Raw genomic sequence first — 12389 nt, 5'->3', positions numbered from 1 at the left:
CAACAGGCCAGTGCCTGCCACTTCAAAAAACTAGTTACACACCTCTCCTCTCCAGTCAGCTATGTAACCACAGAGGGTGTGATAATGTTGTGTCATTGTGCTCCTGTCTAGTGCCTGCTAGCATGTGTCTGTCTCACTGTCTGGCTGTCATCTCCCGAACATCTCTGTGTGGAGTCCTCGCTGTCTCTCAGCTGCTTGCTGGTTTCTGATTGGGGGAGGACAGTGTGGTCACCCCCTACATCTGCGTCCAAGCACCGCCCACGTGCAGCAGACACAGGAGCTCTGTGTTAGCACACATGTACACACACGTGTCTGCTCTTGTGTGTATGCGAGGTTTAGTGCATTCCGGGAGTGTGAATGTGTGAATGTGTGTGCGTGTGTGAGCGAGAGTGTGTGTGAATGTGTGTCTGTGTGTGTGTGAATGATAGAGTGTGTGTTTGTACACGTGTGGGTGTGTGTGTGTATGTTAGTGTGTGTTTATGTGTGTGCGAGTGTGTGCTTGTGCATGTGTTTGTGTGTGTGTGCGAGCGTATGTATATTTGTGTGAGTGTGTGTTCCTGCTCTCTCTACATGTGCGGGAATCGGAGGTGAAAGTAGCAGAGCTTGAGCAGGCTCCGCCTCTTGCGGCCGGGCCCCGCCTCCCTCTCGGCCCTGGCCCCGCCCCCGCGCCCCGCCCCCCGGGCCCAGGTCCCTCTCACACTACCGTGCTGATCCGGTTGATAGGCTTGGATTTGGAGCTGCCCGCCGTGCCGGTACTCCCTGGGCCTCCCCCCTGTCCCGCCTGCGAACCCGCCGCCTGCTGAGGCTGCCCGGGGTGCTGGGGGGGGTGTGGGGAGAGAGGCGTAAGAGGGGTATGGGGGGAGGAAGGGGGGGGTAAAGGGGAGTGGGGGGGGGGAGGGGGGATGGAGGAAAGAGGAGGGTACTGGGGCAGATACTGGCCGCCCGGCGGCAAATGGCGGGCAGCGGTGGAGGCCCCCGGCGGGGGCTGGGCGGGCGGGGCGGCGAAGACAAAGTGAGGCTGATGGGCGGAGGAGGGTGTGGGATGGGGGCTGTGGCCGTGGCCCGGGTGGGAGTGTGCCAGCCCCAGGGGCAGCTTGCCAGGCCCCGCACCCCCGCCAGGCCCTCCCCCCTTGGCGGAGTGTGGCGGCTGGGTGTGGTAGAGGGCGAACTGGGGGGCCGGAGAGAGCGGGGAGAGAGGAGAAAGGGGGGGCGGCGGGCAGCCGGCGCCCATGTTGCCGTACCGACCCTGCAAAGCATGCTGGGAATGCTGGACCAGCTGGGCGTGGCAGGGTGCGGGTGGACGCCGGGGCAGGGAGCCACGGTGCATGATGTGGTGGGCGTGGCCAGGGGCGGGCGGAGGAATGGTCTGCACGTGGTAGCGGTGGTGATGGTGGTAAGGGGGCGGGGCTTGCCCACCGCCCGCGTGGCAGTACTGGGCATGCAGGGCCTGGATCTTGGAGTGCCCCCCTCCCTCGGAGGGTGAGTGTGGGGGCGGGCCCCCCGTAGTGGGGGGCGGCACGGGGGCGGGGTAGAGTGGTCCCGGGGGGATAATGGGGCCGGGGGCTTTGGAGCGCTTGCTCCCAAACAGGGAGCCCAGGAATGACCCGCTCCCCATCCCCGCCGCCGGCCCCGCCCCCAGCCCCGCCCCCCTCTCGTTGGTGCTGCTGGGGACGGTCCCGCCCCCACCTGCTGTCCCAGCAGCACTGTGCTGTTGCCCCGGCCCCCCCCCCCACCCCCACTCCGGGGCTCAGGATGGGGTGTTGAGGCCGGAACTCTTCGAGGCCATAGCAGCCGAGCACTCCTCCCGCCATGGGGAGGCGCTGTTGAGTCTGCGGGCTGCTAATGACCGAACCCTGGGGAAGGGGGTTGGGGGGGGAAGGAGGGGGGTGGGGGGGGAGAGAAAAGCATGAGGCTGAGCACAGACTGAGCGCAACTCCCCAAATCATTTCCAGTGGCAAAAAAAAAACCCCAAAGCAAATAACACACACAAACACACACACAGCATCGCAGGCGACACAAAACACACACACAGCCCATCGTCTCAGGCTGAAGCCATAAACAACGAGAACAACGGGCTTCAAATAAATAAAATAAATGAAGACAAGGCTGCAAGCAGGAGACGCATAAAACGGAGGCGCACGCGGGAGACCAGTAGCGTCGGGGGGGGGGGGCGCTGACCGCATGCGCGTTTTTAACCTGACGCTTGGCACACAACTGACACCAGCTGCTGGGGGAGGAGGTCACCCCCCTCCCCCCATCCCTCCACCCCTCCCCCTCCTCCCTGGGGCTCTCTTACTGCCAGGAAAGCGTCAGACCCTCTGCTTCACGCTGCCCCTGAGGGGAGGAGGCTGTCAGAGGAGGCTCTTAGTAGAGCCTCGGCCGCGAGCCTGTCGGCCTGCAGCTCCGCGGGCGCGGGTCCCGCGAGGGAGCTGCGCGACAGGCCCCTCGCTCTCAGGTCCCCCCTCGTTCCGCCCCATCAGGAAACGGCCCCCCTTTCTGCCGTCTCTCAGTTCCGCCTCGTTCTGCCCTAGCAGGAAACGGCCCCCTTTCTGCTGTCTCTCAGTTCCGCCAGGTCGCGCGATAAAGATAGAGAGCATCGGCCGCGCTTCGAGAGAAACGAAAGATAAAAAATACCTTATCGTAAACAAAAAAAAATGGATAAATGTGATTATTACTGATTTTATTGCTGAGAAAGTGCACGTTTGAATTTGAAGGTTTTTTTTTAAAATGATAAATATTTATTTTGAATCTAAGAAGGCCTAAATCCTTTGTTGCTCTTTTCAACATAGACCAGAGGAAAAGTTTTTTTTTCTATGACCTGTCCCTCAGCAGACCAGCTGTAGTTCACAATTTAAGGCGTGACATCACAAATACGCGATCAGAACGTTCAGTTACGAAAGCTGATGTCACAATCGCTGCTAGTAAATAAAAGCAATGGAGTTCTCGAACACTGATGTAGAATTTTGAGAAGGAATCCAAAAAACCTACTCTTCAAAGGATTAACGGAATGAGGAGTCTCGCCCTCCCCCGGTCGAGATGGGAAACACACCTGTGAGTGAGCGTCCAGGTGCTGCCAACACACAGGCGAGAACACACACAAGCAGGCTTAGACAGCGACGGGGCATGCAGGGGGGGTCACACCATATTTCAGAGGGGGAAAAAAGCGCCCCACTCCCCTCACTCAAACTTACTTCCATAGTACTGTCCAGGGAACCCACGCTGTTTCTGCGACCACGTTTCCCTGTGCCCAATCAGGGAGAGCCATGTTAGGACCAAGAACCAATCAGATCAATCGACCTTGCCCGACTGGAGAGCACGACCAGTTCTGGGGAAGCCTTTTAATTGACTTGTATGCATGAAACACAATTGCAGCCTGAAAAATAGGCTCTCAAAAATGGCCACTGATCCCACTCATTCCTGCTGAACTGTTCCATATTCCACAGTCACAAAGACCATTCATGAGTATTTTCACAACTGAACTTAATTGTTGAAATTATGCGCAGCGCTTGCCTATTCAATAGCTTGTTTGAGAGCTGGCAAATGAAAACACCCTGTAAAATTTCAGTTATACAAGGCAATCATCAAGGCCACAGCTATAGTTTTCACACATGCGAACACACACGTCATCCTGTCCTGTTTCATTCGCTGCGATTGCCATGGCGTCATGTCAGTTCCTCTCATCTAGCCAGAGTCTGACACTAATCATTTAATGCTATTTTTGAATGCAAGAGAGGATCAGAATAATTTTTATCAGTTGGTTGCTATGGGGATTGCTTTCAACAATTATTCAAACAATGCCGTGATGAGGTTGCATTCGTTGCTATGAGAAAGCCATACCACGAGGTGGCAGCCTTTTCTGCAATTTGTAATCACAAATTTTCATGACATTTCCCTATGGCTGCAGTTACATGCAGACCACGTTCCAGATATTTTGGAATTAAGCATATGCGCATTTGAAAATTATATTTTAAGAAAGCTATTACACGCCTGGTAAGCATTCAAAACTAAGGGTAATGTAAACATACAAAATCTCAGCCCTCTGGTACTAACAGCAATGCAACAGAATCACAGTAGCACAGTTGAGGCCAAAAGTTTACATACACCTAAAGACATTCAAGTCAAGACATAAAAGTTTACAAAGGCTAAAAACATTCAAGCTCAATTTTTCACAACTCCACACATTTCATGTTACCATACAGTTCCTGTGTTAAGTCAATTAGGGTATCTACTTTATTTCCATAAGAGCTCATTTCAAAATAATAGCTAAGAGACAGATTTATTTCAGCTTTTATGTACTCAGTCAGGTTTGTGGGCCTCCTTGCTCAGACATGCTTTTTCAGTTCAGTTCACACATTTTCTATGGGATTCAGGTCAGGGCTTTGTGATGGCCACTCCAATACTTTCACTTTGTTGTCTTTAAACCATTTTGTTACAACTTTGGAGGTATGCTTACGATCTTTGTCCTGCTGGAAGACCCAGTTGCGACCAAGTTTTAACTTTCTAGCTGATGTCTTGAGGTGTTGCTTGCTATTTCAAGAAAATCCTCCTTCCTCATGATGCCATCTATTTTCTGAAGTGCACTAGTCCCTTTTCCAGCAAAACACCCCCACAACATGATGCTGCCACCCCCATGCTTCACAGTTGGGATGGTGTTTTTTGGATTACAAGCCTCATTTGGAAATTGCTCCTAAGGAAGTATCGGACTTGTGGAGGTCCACAATTCTTTTTCTGAGGTGAGTTGCTGAGTTACATGGATTTTCCCATGGTATCAAGGGAAAAAAGGCAGTGGCTCTAAAGGTAGGCCCTTAAATACAGCCACATGTGCCAATTAACTCCCAATTAACTCCTAACTATGACAACTGGCCAATCATAAGCTTTTAAATGTCATTACATCAATTTCTGGAATCTTCCAGACTGTTTAAAGAGAGTTTAAACTTTGTGCAGGTAAATTTTGATATAGTGAATTAAAGCTGAAATAATTCTGTCCCTAATCAATTGTTTTAAAATTACCTCTGATGTGAACAAAGTAGATGCCCTAATTGACTTGCTATAAGAAATGTATGGTAACATGAAATATGCTAAGTTGTGAAAAACTGAGTTTGAATGTCCTTAGCCAAGGTGTATGTAAACTTTTGGCCTCAACTGTATGTCTGTCTGTATACTCAACAAACAGGATTTGCCATGTATTCTGAAATAATGTTTTTATTATAAACTAATGTAAACAAATCTTTTTAGCCTTTTCCCAATAAATACAGTCATTCTAGTCCGAGTGCAAACCAACCTTCGTTAACTATATTTAACATGCCGTATTCAACCAAAAACTATCTGTAAAAAATCAATATGCAGCCCTTAAAGAGCTTAAAGAAATAATAAACGTGACACAAGAGAAACTGGAGACCAGCATCCACTGTGCTGCATGAAAACAAGCAGGTAACCAAGGAGACCTATTCTGAAGTCGAAGTTGTGTGCTTCCTTCTTCGATCTCACCCCAGCTAAGAAACAAACAGCTGAATGCAGCCCATTGGATTACAGCCAAACGCATAAAAATTTAAATACGATCTACGCTGCACATCTGTATTCAAACCACTGTCTGGCCCTCCATCAGAGTAACAGTTATGGTACTGGCACTGCGTTTAATAAAGCCACATCATTCCTCACCACAAATATGGACTGACAACAAAGCTGCTAGCCAGTGGTGACCAACCCTGTTCCTGGAGATCTACCATCCGGCAGTTTAATCTATGCGGCAGTACTCTCTCCTGCCAGCAGGTGGAGGCACAGAATCTAGATGCTGTGATCCAGACTACTAAATGTGTAAGGAGGAGATCAATTTGCCAATATTTGTCAGTTTAATGTGCTGGAAATGATAAACGTTGAAGATGATCTGCTTGGCGCTATTTACGTTTATTTTTCACAACTGAACTTAATTGTTGAAATTACGTGCAGCGCTTGCCTGTTTTGTCATCCACACTTTGCACTGTCCCGGCAGCTGTTAAAAGCACAGGTAAAACCAAATGTGGGTTCATTACGAGATCATTACAGGTGAACTTTGGAAAAACTGTAAATGATCAACGTGTATTCATAGATCATTGCTAGTTTCTGAGAGCAAACTTGGCAAAGTGTATCATGGCAGCATTAGAAGTCATTATTATAAATATCCATTACATAACTTAATTTACTTACATCACTGGTACTCTTCTTTTACAACATAAATGGCTTAAAGGCTTAAATTTGACACACTGTCTATTTATACAGCTGGATTCATTATGACGGAAGCCGCTCCAGTTAAGCGAACCTTTCTCGCGACGTCATCCATGGAACCTCCTGCAATATGTCACTCATTTTAATAAAAGGTTTGTTTTTCCTGAACTTCGAGATTCTGTCGTGAGCTATAGTTAAATGCAGAAGTGTTGGGACAGTGACACAAGTTCTGTTGTTTTGGCTCTGTACATCGGATTTGAAATGAATCAGTGGATATGAGGTTAAAGTGCAGACTGTCAGCTTTAATTTGAGAGTACTAACATCCATATCGGGAGATCAGTGAAGGAATCACAGCCATTTTTATCCAAAGTCCCTCCATTTTAGGGGAGCCAAAGTAATTGGATAAATTAACATAATCTGAAATATAGTCATCATATTTAGTTCTCTAGTCCTTTGCATATGATAACTGATTGAATCACAAGATGATCGGTATCTTCCCTGATACAGATGAGGCCAAAAGTTTACATTACACCCAGGCTAAAGATATTCAAACTCAGTTTTTCACAACTCTGCACATTTCATGTTACCATACATTTCTTTTGGCAAGTCAATTAGGGCATCTACTTTGTTCACATCAGAGGTAATATTAAAACATTCGATTAGAGACAGATTTAGTTCATCTTTAATTCACTATATCAGAATTCCAGTGAAATACTGAAGCAACACCTCAAGACTTCAGCTAGAAAGTTAAAACTTGGTCGCAACTGGGTCGTCCAGCAGGACAATGGTCCTATGCATACCTCCAAAGTTGTAACAAAATGGTTTAAAGACAACAAAGTGGAAGTGTTGGAGTGGCCATTATAAAGCCTTGACCTGAATCCCGTAGAAAATTTGTGGACTGAACTGAAAAAGCGTGTCCGAGCAAGAAGGTCCACAAACCTGACTGAGTTACACCAGTTCTTTCAGGAGGAATGGGCAAAAACTCCAGCAAAGTACTGTGAGAAGCTTGTGGAAGGCTACCCCAAGCGTTTGATTCAAGTTAAGCAATTCAAAGGCAATGCCACCAAATACTAACAGAGTGTATGCAAACCTTTGACCCACTGAAAGTCTGATATAGTACATAAAAGCTGAAATAAATCTCTATTATTTTGAAATGACCTCTTATGGAAATAAAGTAGATACCCTAATTGACTTAACACAGGAAATGAATGGTAACATGAAATGTGTGGAGTTGTGAAAAATTGAGTTTGAATTTCTTTAGCCTAGGTGTATGTAAAATAAATTTTGGCATCAACTGTACATTACAGGAATTTAGCTTGGCGCTCTTATCCAGAGCGACTTACACAACTTAAAAAAAAACTTTTTTTACATAGCATTGTATCCATTTATACAGCTGGATATATACTGGAGCAATGCAGGTTAAGTACCTTGCTCAAGGGTACAACGGCAGTGTCCTACTTGGGAATTGAACATGTGACCAATTCGGTTACAAGACCAGCTCCTTACCCATTATACCACACTGTCGTACATGGTGATGGTCAGCAAGGCCTTTACTGCAGCCATCTTCAGTGTGTGCGTTTGTCTGTGTGAGAGAGTGTGTGTGTGTGTGTGTGTGTGTGTGATTCTAACCTGTCTCAGAGAGGTCTCTCAGAGAGGAGCTGAGTGCAGTGCGCTTCAGTCCCTCTCCTCCGGAGTAGCTGTCATCCAGGCTGGGCCGTCCCAGAGTGCCGTTCACCACCTCGTTCTTCACTCCGCCTCCTCCACCGGCTCCGCCCACCACTCCCGCACTCAGGAGGCTGGGCCGCATCACGCCCTTCTGCTTCTCTAGCTCCGCTGCGGGGCGGGGCGAAAATAAGGGTGAAAATAAAATACATTTAGGGTGGGGGGTTGGGGGGGGGGGGGGGGGGGCAGAACATGGCGACTAGACTGATGAGACAGAAACATGAGAAATGAAATAACCTCTACTGCCCTCAACACAGCCTCAAGACATTTTTATCACACTTATGAGTTAAAATACAAGGTGCTGTAATGTACAGAGCTGTAATGTAATAGAAGGTTGAGATGTGGATGCTGTACAGTGCTGTAATGTAATAATAATGCTGTTCTTCCCCCGGGGGAGACCAAAAACACATTTCCTCTAATCTGAACACTTCCATAAACTCCTCCCCCAGGGTGAAGCCTGTAAGGGCACTCAAACTGTAATTACTTAAGCCACTCCCCCAGGGCGGGGCCTGTAATCCCCTCCCACAGGGCGGAGCCTGTAAGCCCCTCCCCCAGGGCAGAGCCTGTAAGAGACACTCCCCCAGGGCAGGGCCTGTAATGCCCTCCCCCAGGGCGGAGCCTGTAAGCCCCTCCCCCTGTAAGAGACACTCACACTCCACTCGGTACTTCTCCATCTCCTGCACCTCGGCGATGCTCTCCCGCAGGTCGCTGGTGAAGCGGGTGCGGTCCTGCTGGCTCGGGGCCGTGAACACGATCAGAACCTTCCTCTCCCCTCCCGGGATGGCTGAGGTCAGACGGATACCGTGGGGGTAGTCTGCGGAGGGAGGGGTGGGGGGATCGATGCCATGGGGTTAGCAGGCATGTGAGAGAGGATTCAGCTACTAACCCAGTCATTTTCACCGTGTCAGACAGTCAATATCTGTGTTATTATTGCACGAGCCATTCAGACATTGTCCGTTTAGACAGCTGTGGAGGGGTGGTGTGGTTAGGGCGCCATCTGCAGGCGGAGATGGAGCGGTTTAGCCGGTCTGTAATCACAGCTGTTGACAACGAGTACGATTGCTAACTCCTTATCTGCTTGTGTTGGCAGCGAGACCTGGGGCTGGAGTGAGACACATGCAGGAGCTATATATCGTGTTCCCTTCGCCTATCGTGTGTCGTTTATTTGTTTGTCGTACCTGTGTCGAACGCACAACAAAGCCCGTGTACATGTGAACCAGAGAACTGTGTGGTTTTTGGGGAGACGATAAAACCGAACATGCTACAACAGAACTATGTGAAATAAGCATTTCCTTAGCAGTCAGGGGTCTCTACAGGAGAAGGTAGGGCACTCACACAAGGTTACACACAATCACACACTCACACCTGTACAGAACCAAAGCAAGTGTACCAGGTAGACTACCCTCCTAAAAAACCCTCCCGTTCACATAAATGGCCCTGCTCAGGAACAATGCCATTTGTTGGTGATTCCTTGTTATAGTCTTTGTCACCATTCCCCACAACATTTCTGATATGACCTTTGACCTTTCCCAGAATCATTTGGTGTAAAGTTTTCCCGCAGATGTCACACAGACTGCCATGGAAAGTCACAAATAGAGTCGTTCTACAAAAGAGGGAAGGTATTGAGAAGGATTCCTGAGGAGGAGAGAGAGAAAGAGAGAGAGAAGAAAGGGAGAGGGAGAGATAGGAAGGAGTGATAATTATGGATAATTAGACTGGTCCTCACATGAGTTCTGGAACATGTGAACCTGCATCTCCACCAGGGGAAAGGACTGCCTAAAACTGTACGTCACCGATGTCTTCTTCTTCTGGAAAATCTTAGTGACCTACAGAGAAAGAAGGAGGGAGGGGGAGAGAGAGAGAGAGAGAGAGAGAGAGAGGGGGGGGAGAGAGGGCAAGAAAGGGAAAGTGAGGTCATATATCTCCTAAAAGACAATAACAGCAGAATTTGCATAGTACTACTATTATGTATTATTAACTATTAGTAATTAGAACGACATATATAATTATGTACTTACATAAAACAATGTACAATTTAAACAGGTATGAATTTGAGCTGTATTTATTTACATATCTGTTTTATTACTAATACATAGTATTAGTAGCACTACGTAGTTGTAAATAGTATGGGTAGTATATTAGTATATGAGTATCAGACCTGGGTCAAATACGTATTTGTTTTGGATTCAAATACTTTTCTGTGCTCTATTGATCTTGCCTGGTGTAATCGAGACTGCCAATATGACCAGAAGGCAGGGTTTGCACTTTTTGAGGGTATTTCATTGGTTCCAATGCACCAGACAAGATCAGTAAAGCGTAGAAACGTATTTGAATCCAAAACAAATACGTAGTTGACCCAGGTCTGATGAGTGTGCATGCTACTCTCTCTCAGGTAGTGAGTACAGGTGAGGCTCCCTCACCACGAGCAGGTCGTTGAAGAGGAACACCTCTCTCTGGTGCACCCCGCCCCTCTGGGGTCGGCCGGGGTCGGGCACTTCGTAGAGCTGACAGCAGCACACCAGCCTGCGGTGGGGCAGGGACAGGACCTGCACGCCCCAAAAACAGAGGGGGACCCCCGAATTAAAGAAAGGAACCCCACGCTCTCACACTCGTCCTATTCCTGTTAGAGGTTTAATCAATGCAATACATTAATTATCATAAACCGAGCAAATTAATAGTGAATGAATTCTCATTTGTAGTAACGGCCTGACCGAGAGGCCAAACACAGCAAAACACAATAAAATAAAGAAACAGGAATTTAAAATACGGGACAGACTGGGGGGCTTTATAACCCATATATGGGCGACATAGCTCAGGAGGTAAGACCGATTGTCTGGCAGTCGGAGGGTTGCCGGTTCAAACCCTGCCCTGGGCGTGTCGAAGTGTCCTTGAGCAAGACACCTCACCCCTAACTGCTCTGGCGAATGAGAGGCATCAATTGTAAAGCGCTTTGGATAAAAGCGCTATATAAATGCAGTCCATTTACCATTTACCATATATAACCAACACCAGAAATAAAGCCCAGTGCAGCCAATGGCTGGATCCCCCACCATGACACTCTCTACTGTGATGCCATCTCTATCAGTTACCCTCTCTGCTTTCCCCATCTGAATAACCCCTAGTGTGAAGTTGTGCCTACTTTAGTCTCACTTAGCAAACCAGCTACTGTGTCAAGCCATTTTCATCTCTCTGACGAACCATAAAAAATTGTGTTGCTTGGCAACCTTGCATCTCTCAGCATTCTGATTCTCCATCCCTTTAATTCTCAGTGTTCTGATTCTCCGCCCCCTCTCACTCTCAACGTTCTGATTCTCCACCCCCTCTCACTCTCAGTGTTCCGATTCTCCACCCCCTCTCACTCTCAACGTTCTGATTCTCCACCCCCTCTCACTCTCAGTGTTCCGATTCTCCACCCCCTCTCACTCTCAGTGTTCCGATTCTCCACCCCCTCACTCTCAACGTTCTGATTCTCCACCCCCTCTCACTCTCAGTGTTCTGATTCTCCACCCCCTCTCACTCTCAGTGTTCCGATTCTCCACCCCCTCTCACTCTCAGTGTTTCGATTCTCCACCCCCTCTCACTCTCAGTGTTCTGATTCTCCACTCCCTCTCATGCTCAGCGTTCCGATTCTCCACCCCCTTTCACTCTCAGCGTTCCGATTCTCCACCCCCTCTCACTCTCAGTGTTCTGATTCTCCACCCCCTCTCATGCTCAGCGTTCTGATTCTCCGCCCCCTTCCACTCTCAGTGTTCTGATTCTCCACCCCCTCTCATGCTCAGCGTTCTGATTCTCCGCCCCCTTCCACTCTCAGTGTTCTGATTCTCCGCCCCCTTTCACTCTCAGCGTTCAGAATTCTCCGCTCCCTTTCACTCTCAGTGTTATGATTCTCCGCCCCCTTTCACTCTCAGGGTTCCGATTCTCCACCCCCTTTCACTCTCAATGTTATTATTCTCCACCCCCTCTCACTCTCAGTGTTCTGATTCTCCACCCCCTTTCACTCTCAGCTTTCCGATTCTCCACCTACTCTCACTCTCAGTGGTCCGATTCTCCACCCCCTCTCACTCTCAGTGTTCTGATTCTCCGCCCCCTTTCACTCTCAGTGTTCTGATTCTCCGCCCCCTTTCACTCTCAGTGTTCTGATTCTCCACTCCCTCTCGTGCTCAGCGTTATGATTCTCCGCCCCCTTTCACTCTCAGGGTTCCGATTCTCCACCCCCTTTCACTCTCAATGTTATTATTCTCCACCCCCTTTCACTCTCAATGTTCTTATTCTCCACCCCCTTTCGCCAGCAGTGTTCTGATCCTCCACCCCCTTTATCCCACCACCTGCTTGTCCGTCAAGGTTCTGCGGAATCTTTTCCGCTGCGTGTGCACATTCTAAAGCCATTCCTCTGAGAGCAGCCAGCCGCAAAAGCATCGGCGAAGCGGAATCTTGCCGCCAGACGAGCGAGACCGGTTTCCCACGGG

At 48.7% G+C, this 12389-nt stretch overlaps 1 protein-coding gene across 1 annotated transcript in view; it reads right to left on the bottom strand.

The window, feature by feature from the left end:
* Nucleotides 1-694: 694 nt before the first annotated feature.
* The window catches only part of iqsec2b (IQ motif and Sec7 domain ArfGEF 2b), a 91103-nt gene continuing 79408 nt past the window's right edge, over nt 695-12389 (bottom strand). The window contains exons 9-15 of the mRNA XM_035388517.1: nt 10344-10469; nt 9650-9749; nt 8576-8737; nt 7831-8034; nt 3192-3241; nt 885-1853; nt 695-817 (exon numbers count right to left, since the gene is read on the bottom strand). Coding sequence (XP_035244408.1) covers nt 695-817; nt 885-1853; nt 3192-3241; nt 7831-8034; nt 8576-8737; nt 9650-9749; nt 10344-10469 — 1734 coding nt within the window. The remainder of the gene's footprint in view (nt 818-884; nt 1854-3191; nt 3242-7830; nt 8035-8575; nt 8738-9649; nt 9750-10343; nt 10470-12389) is intronic.

This window comes from Anguilla anguilla, chromosome 13, assembly GCF_013347855.1.
Source record: "Anguilla anguilla isolate fAngAng1 chromosome 13, fAngAng1.pri, whole genome shotgun sequence".
Classification (NCBI taxonomy): Eukaryota; Metazoa; Chordata; class Actinopteri; order Anguilliformes; family Anguillidae; genus Anguilla; species Anguilla anguilla.
Note: the sequence above shows the minus strand (reverse complement) of the source record. Positions and strands in the feature narration are given on the sequence as shown.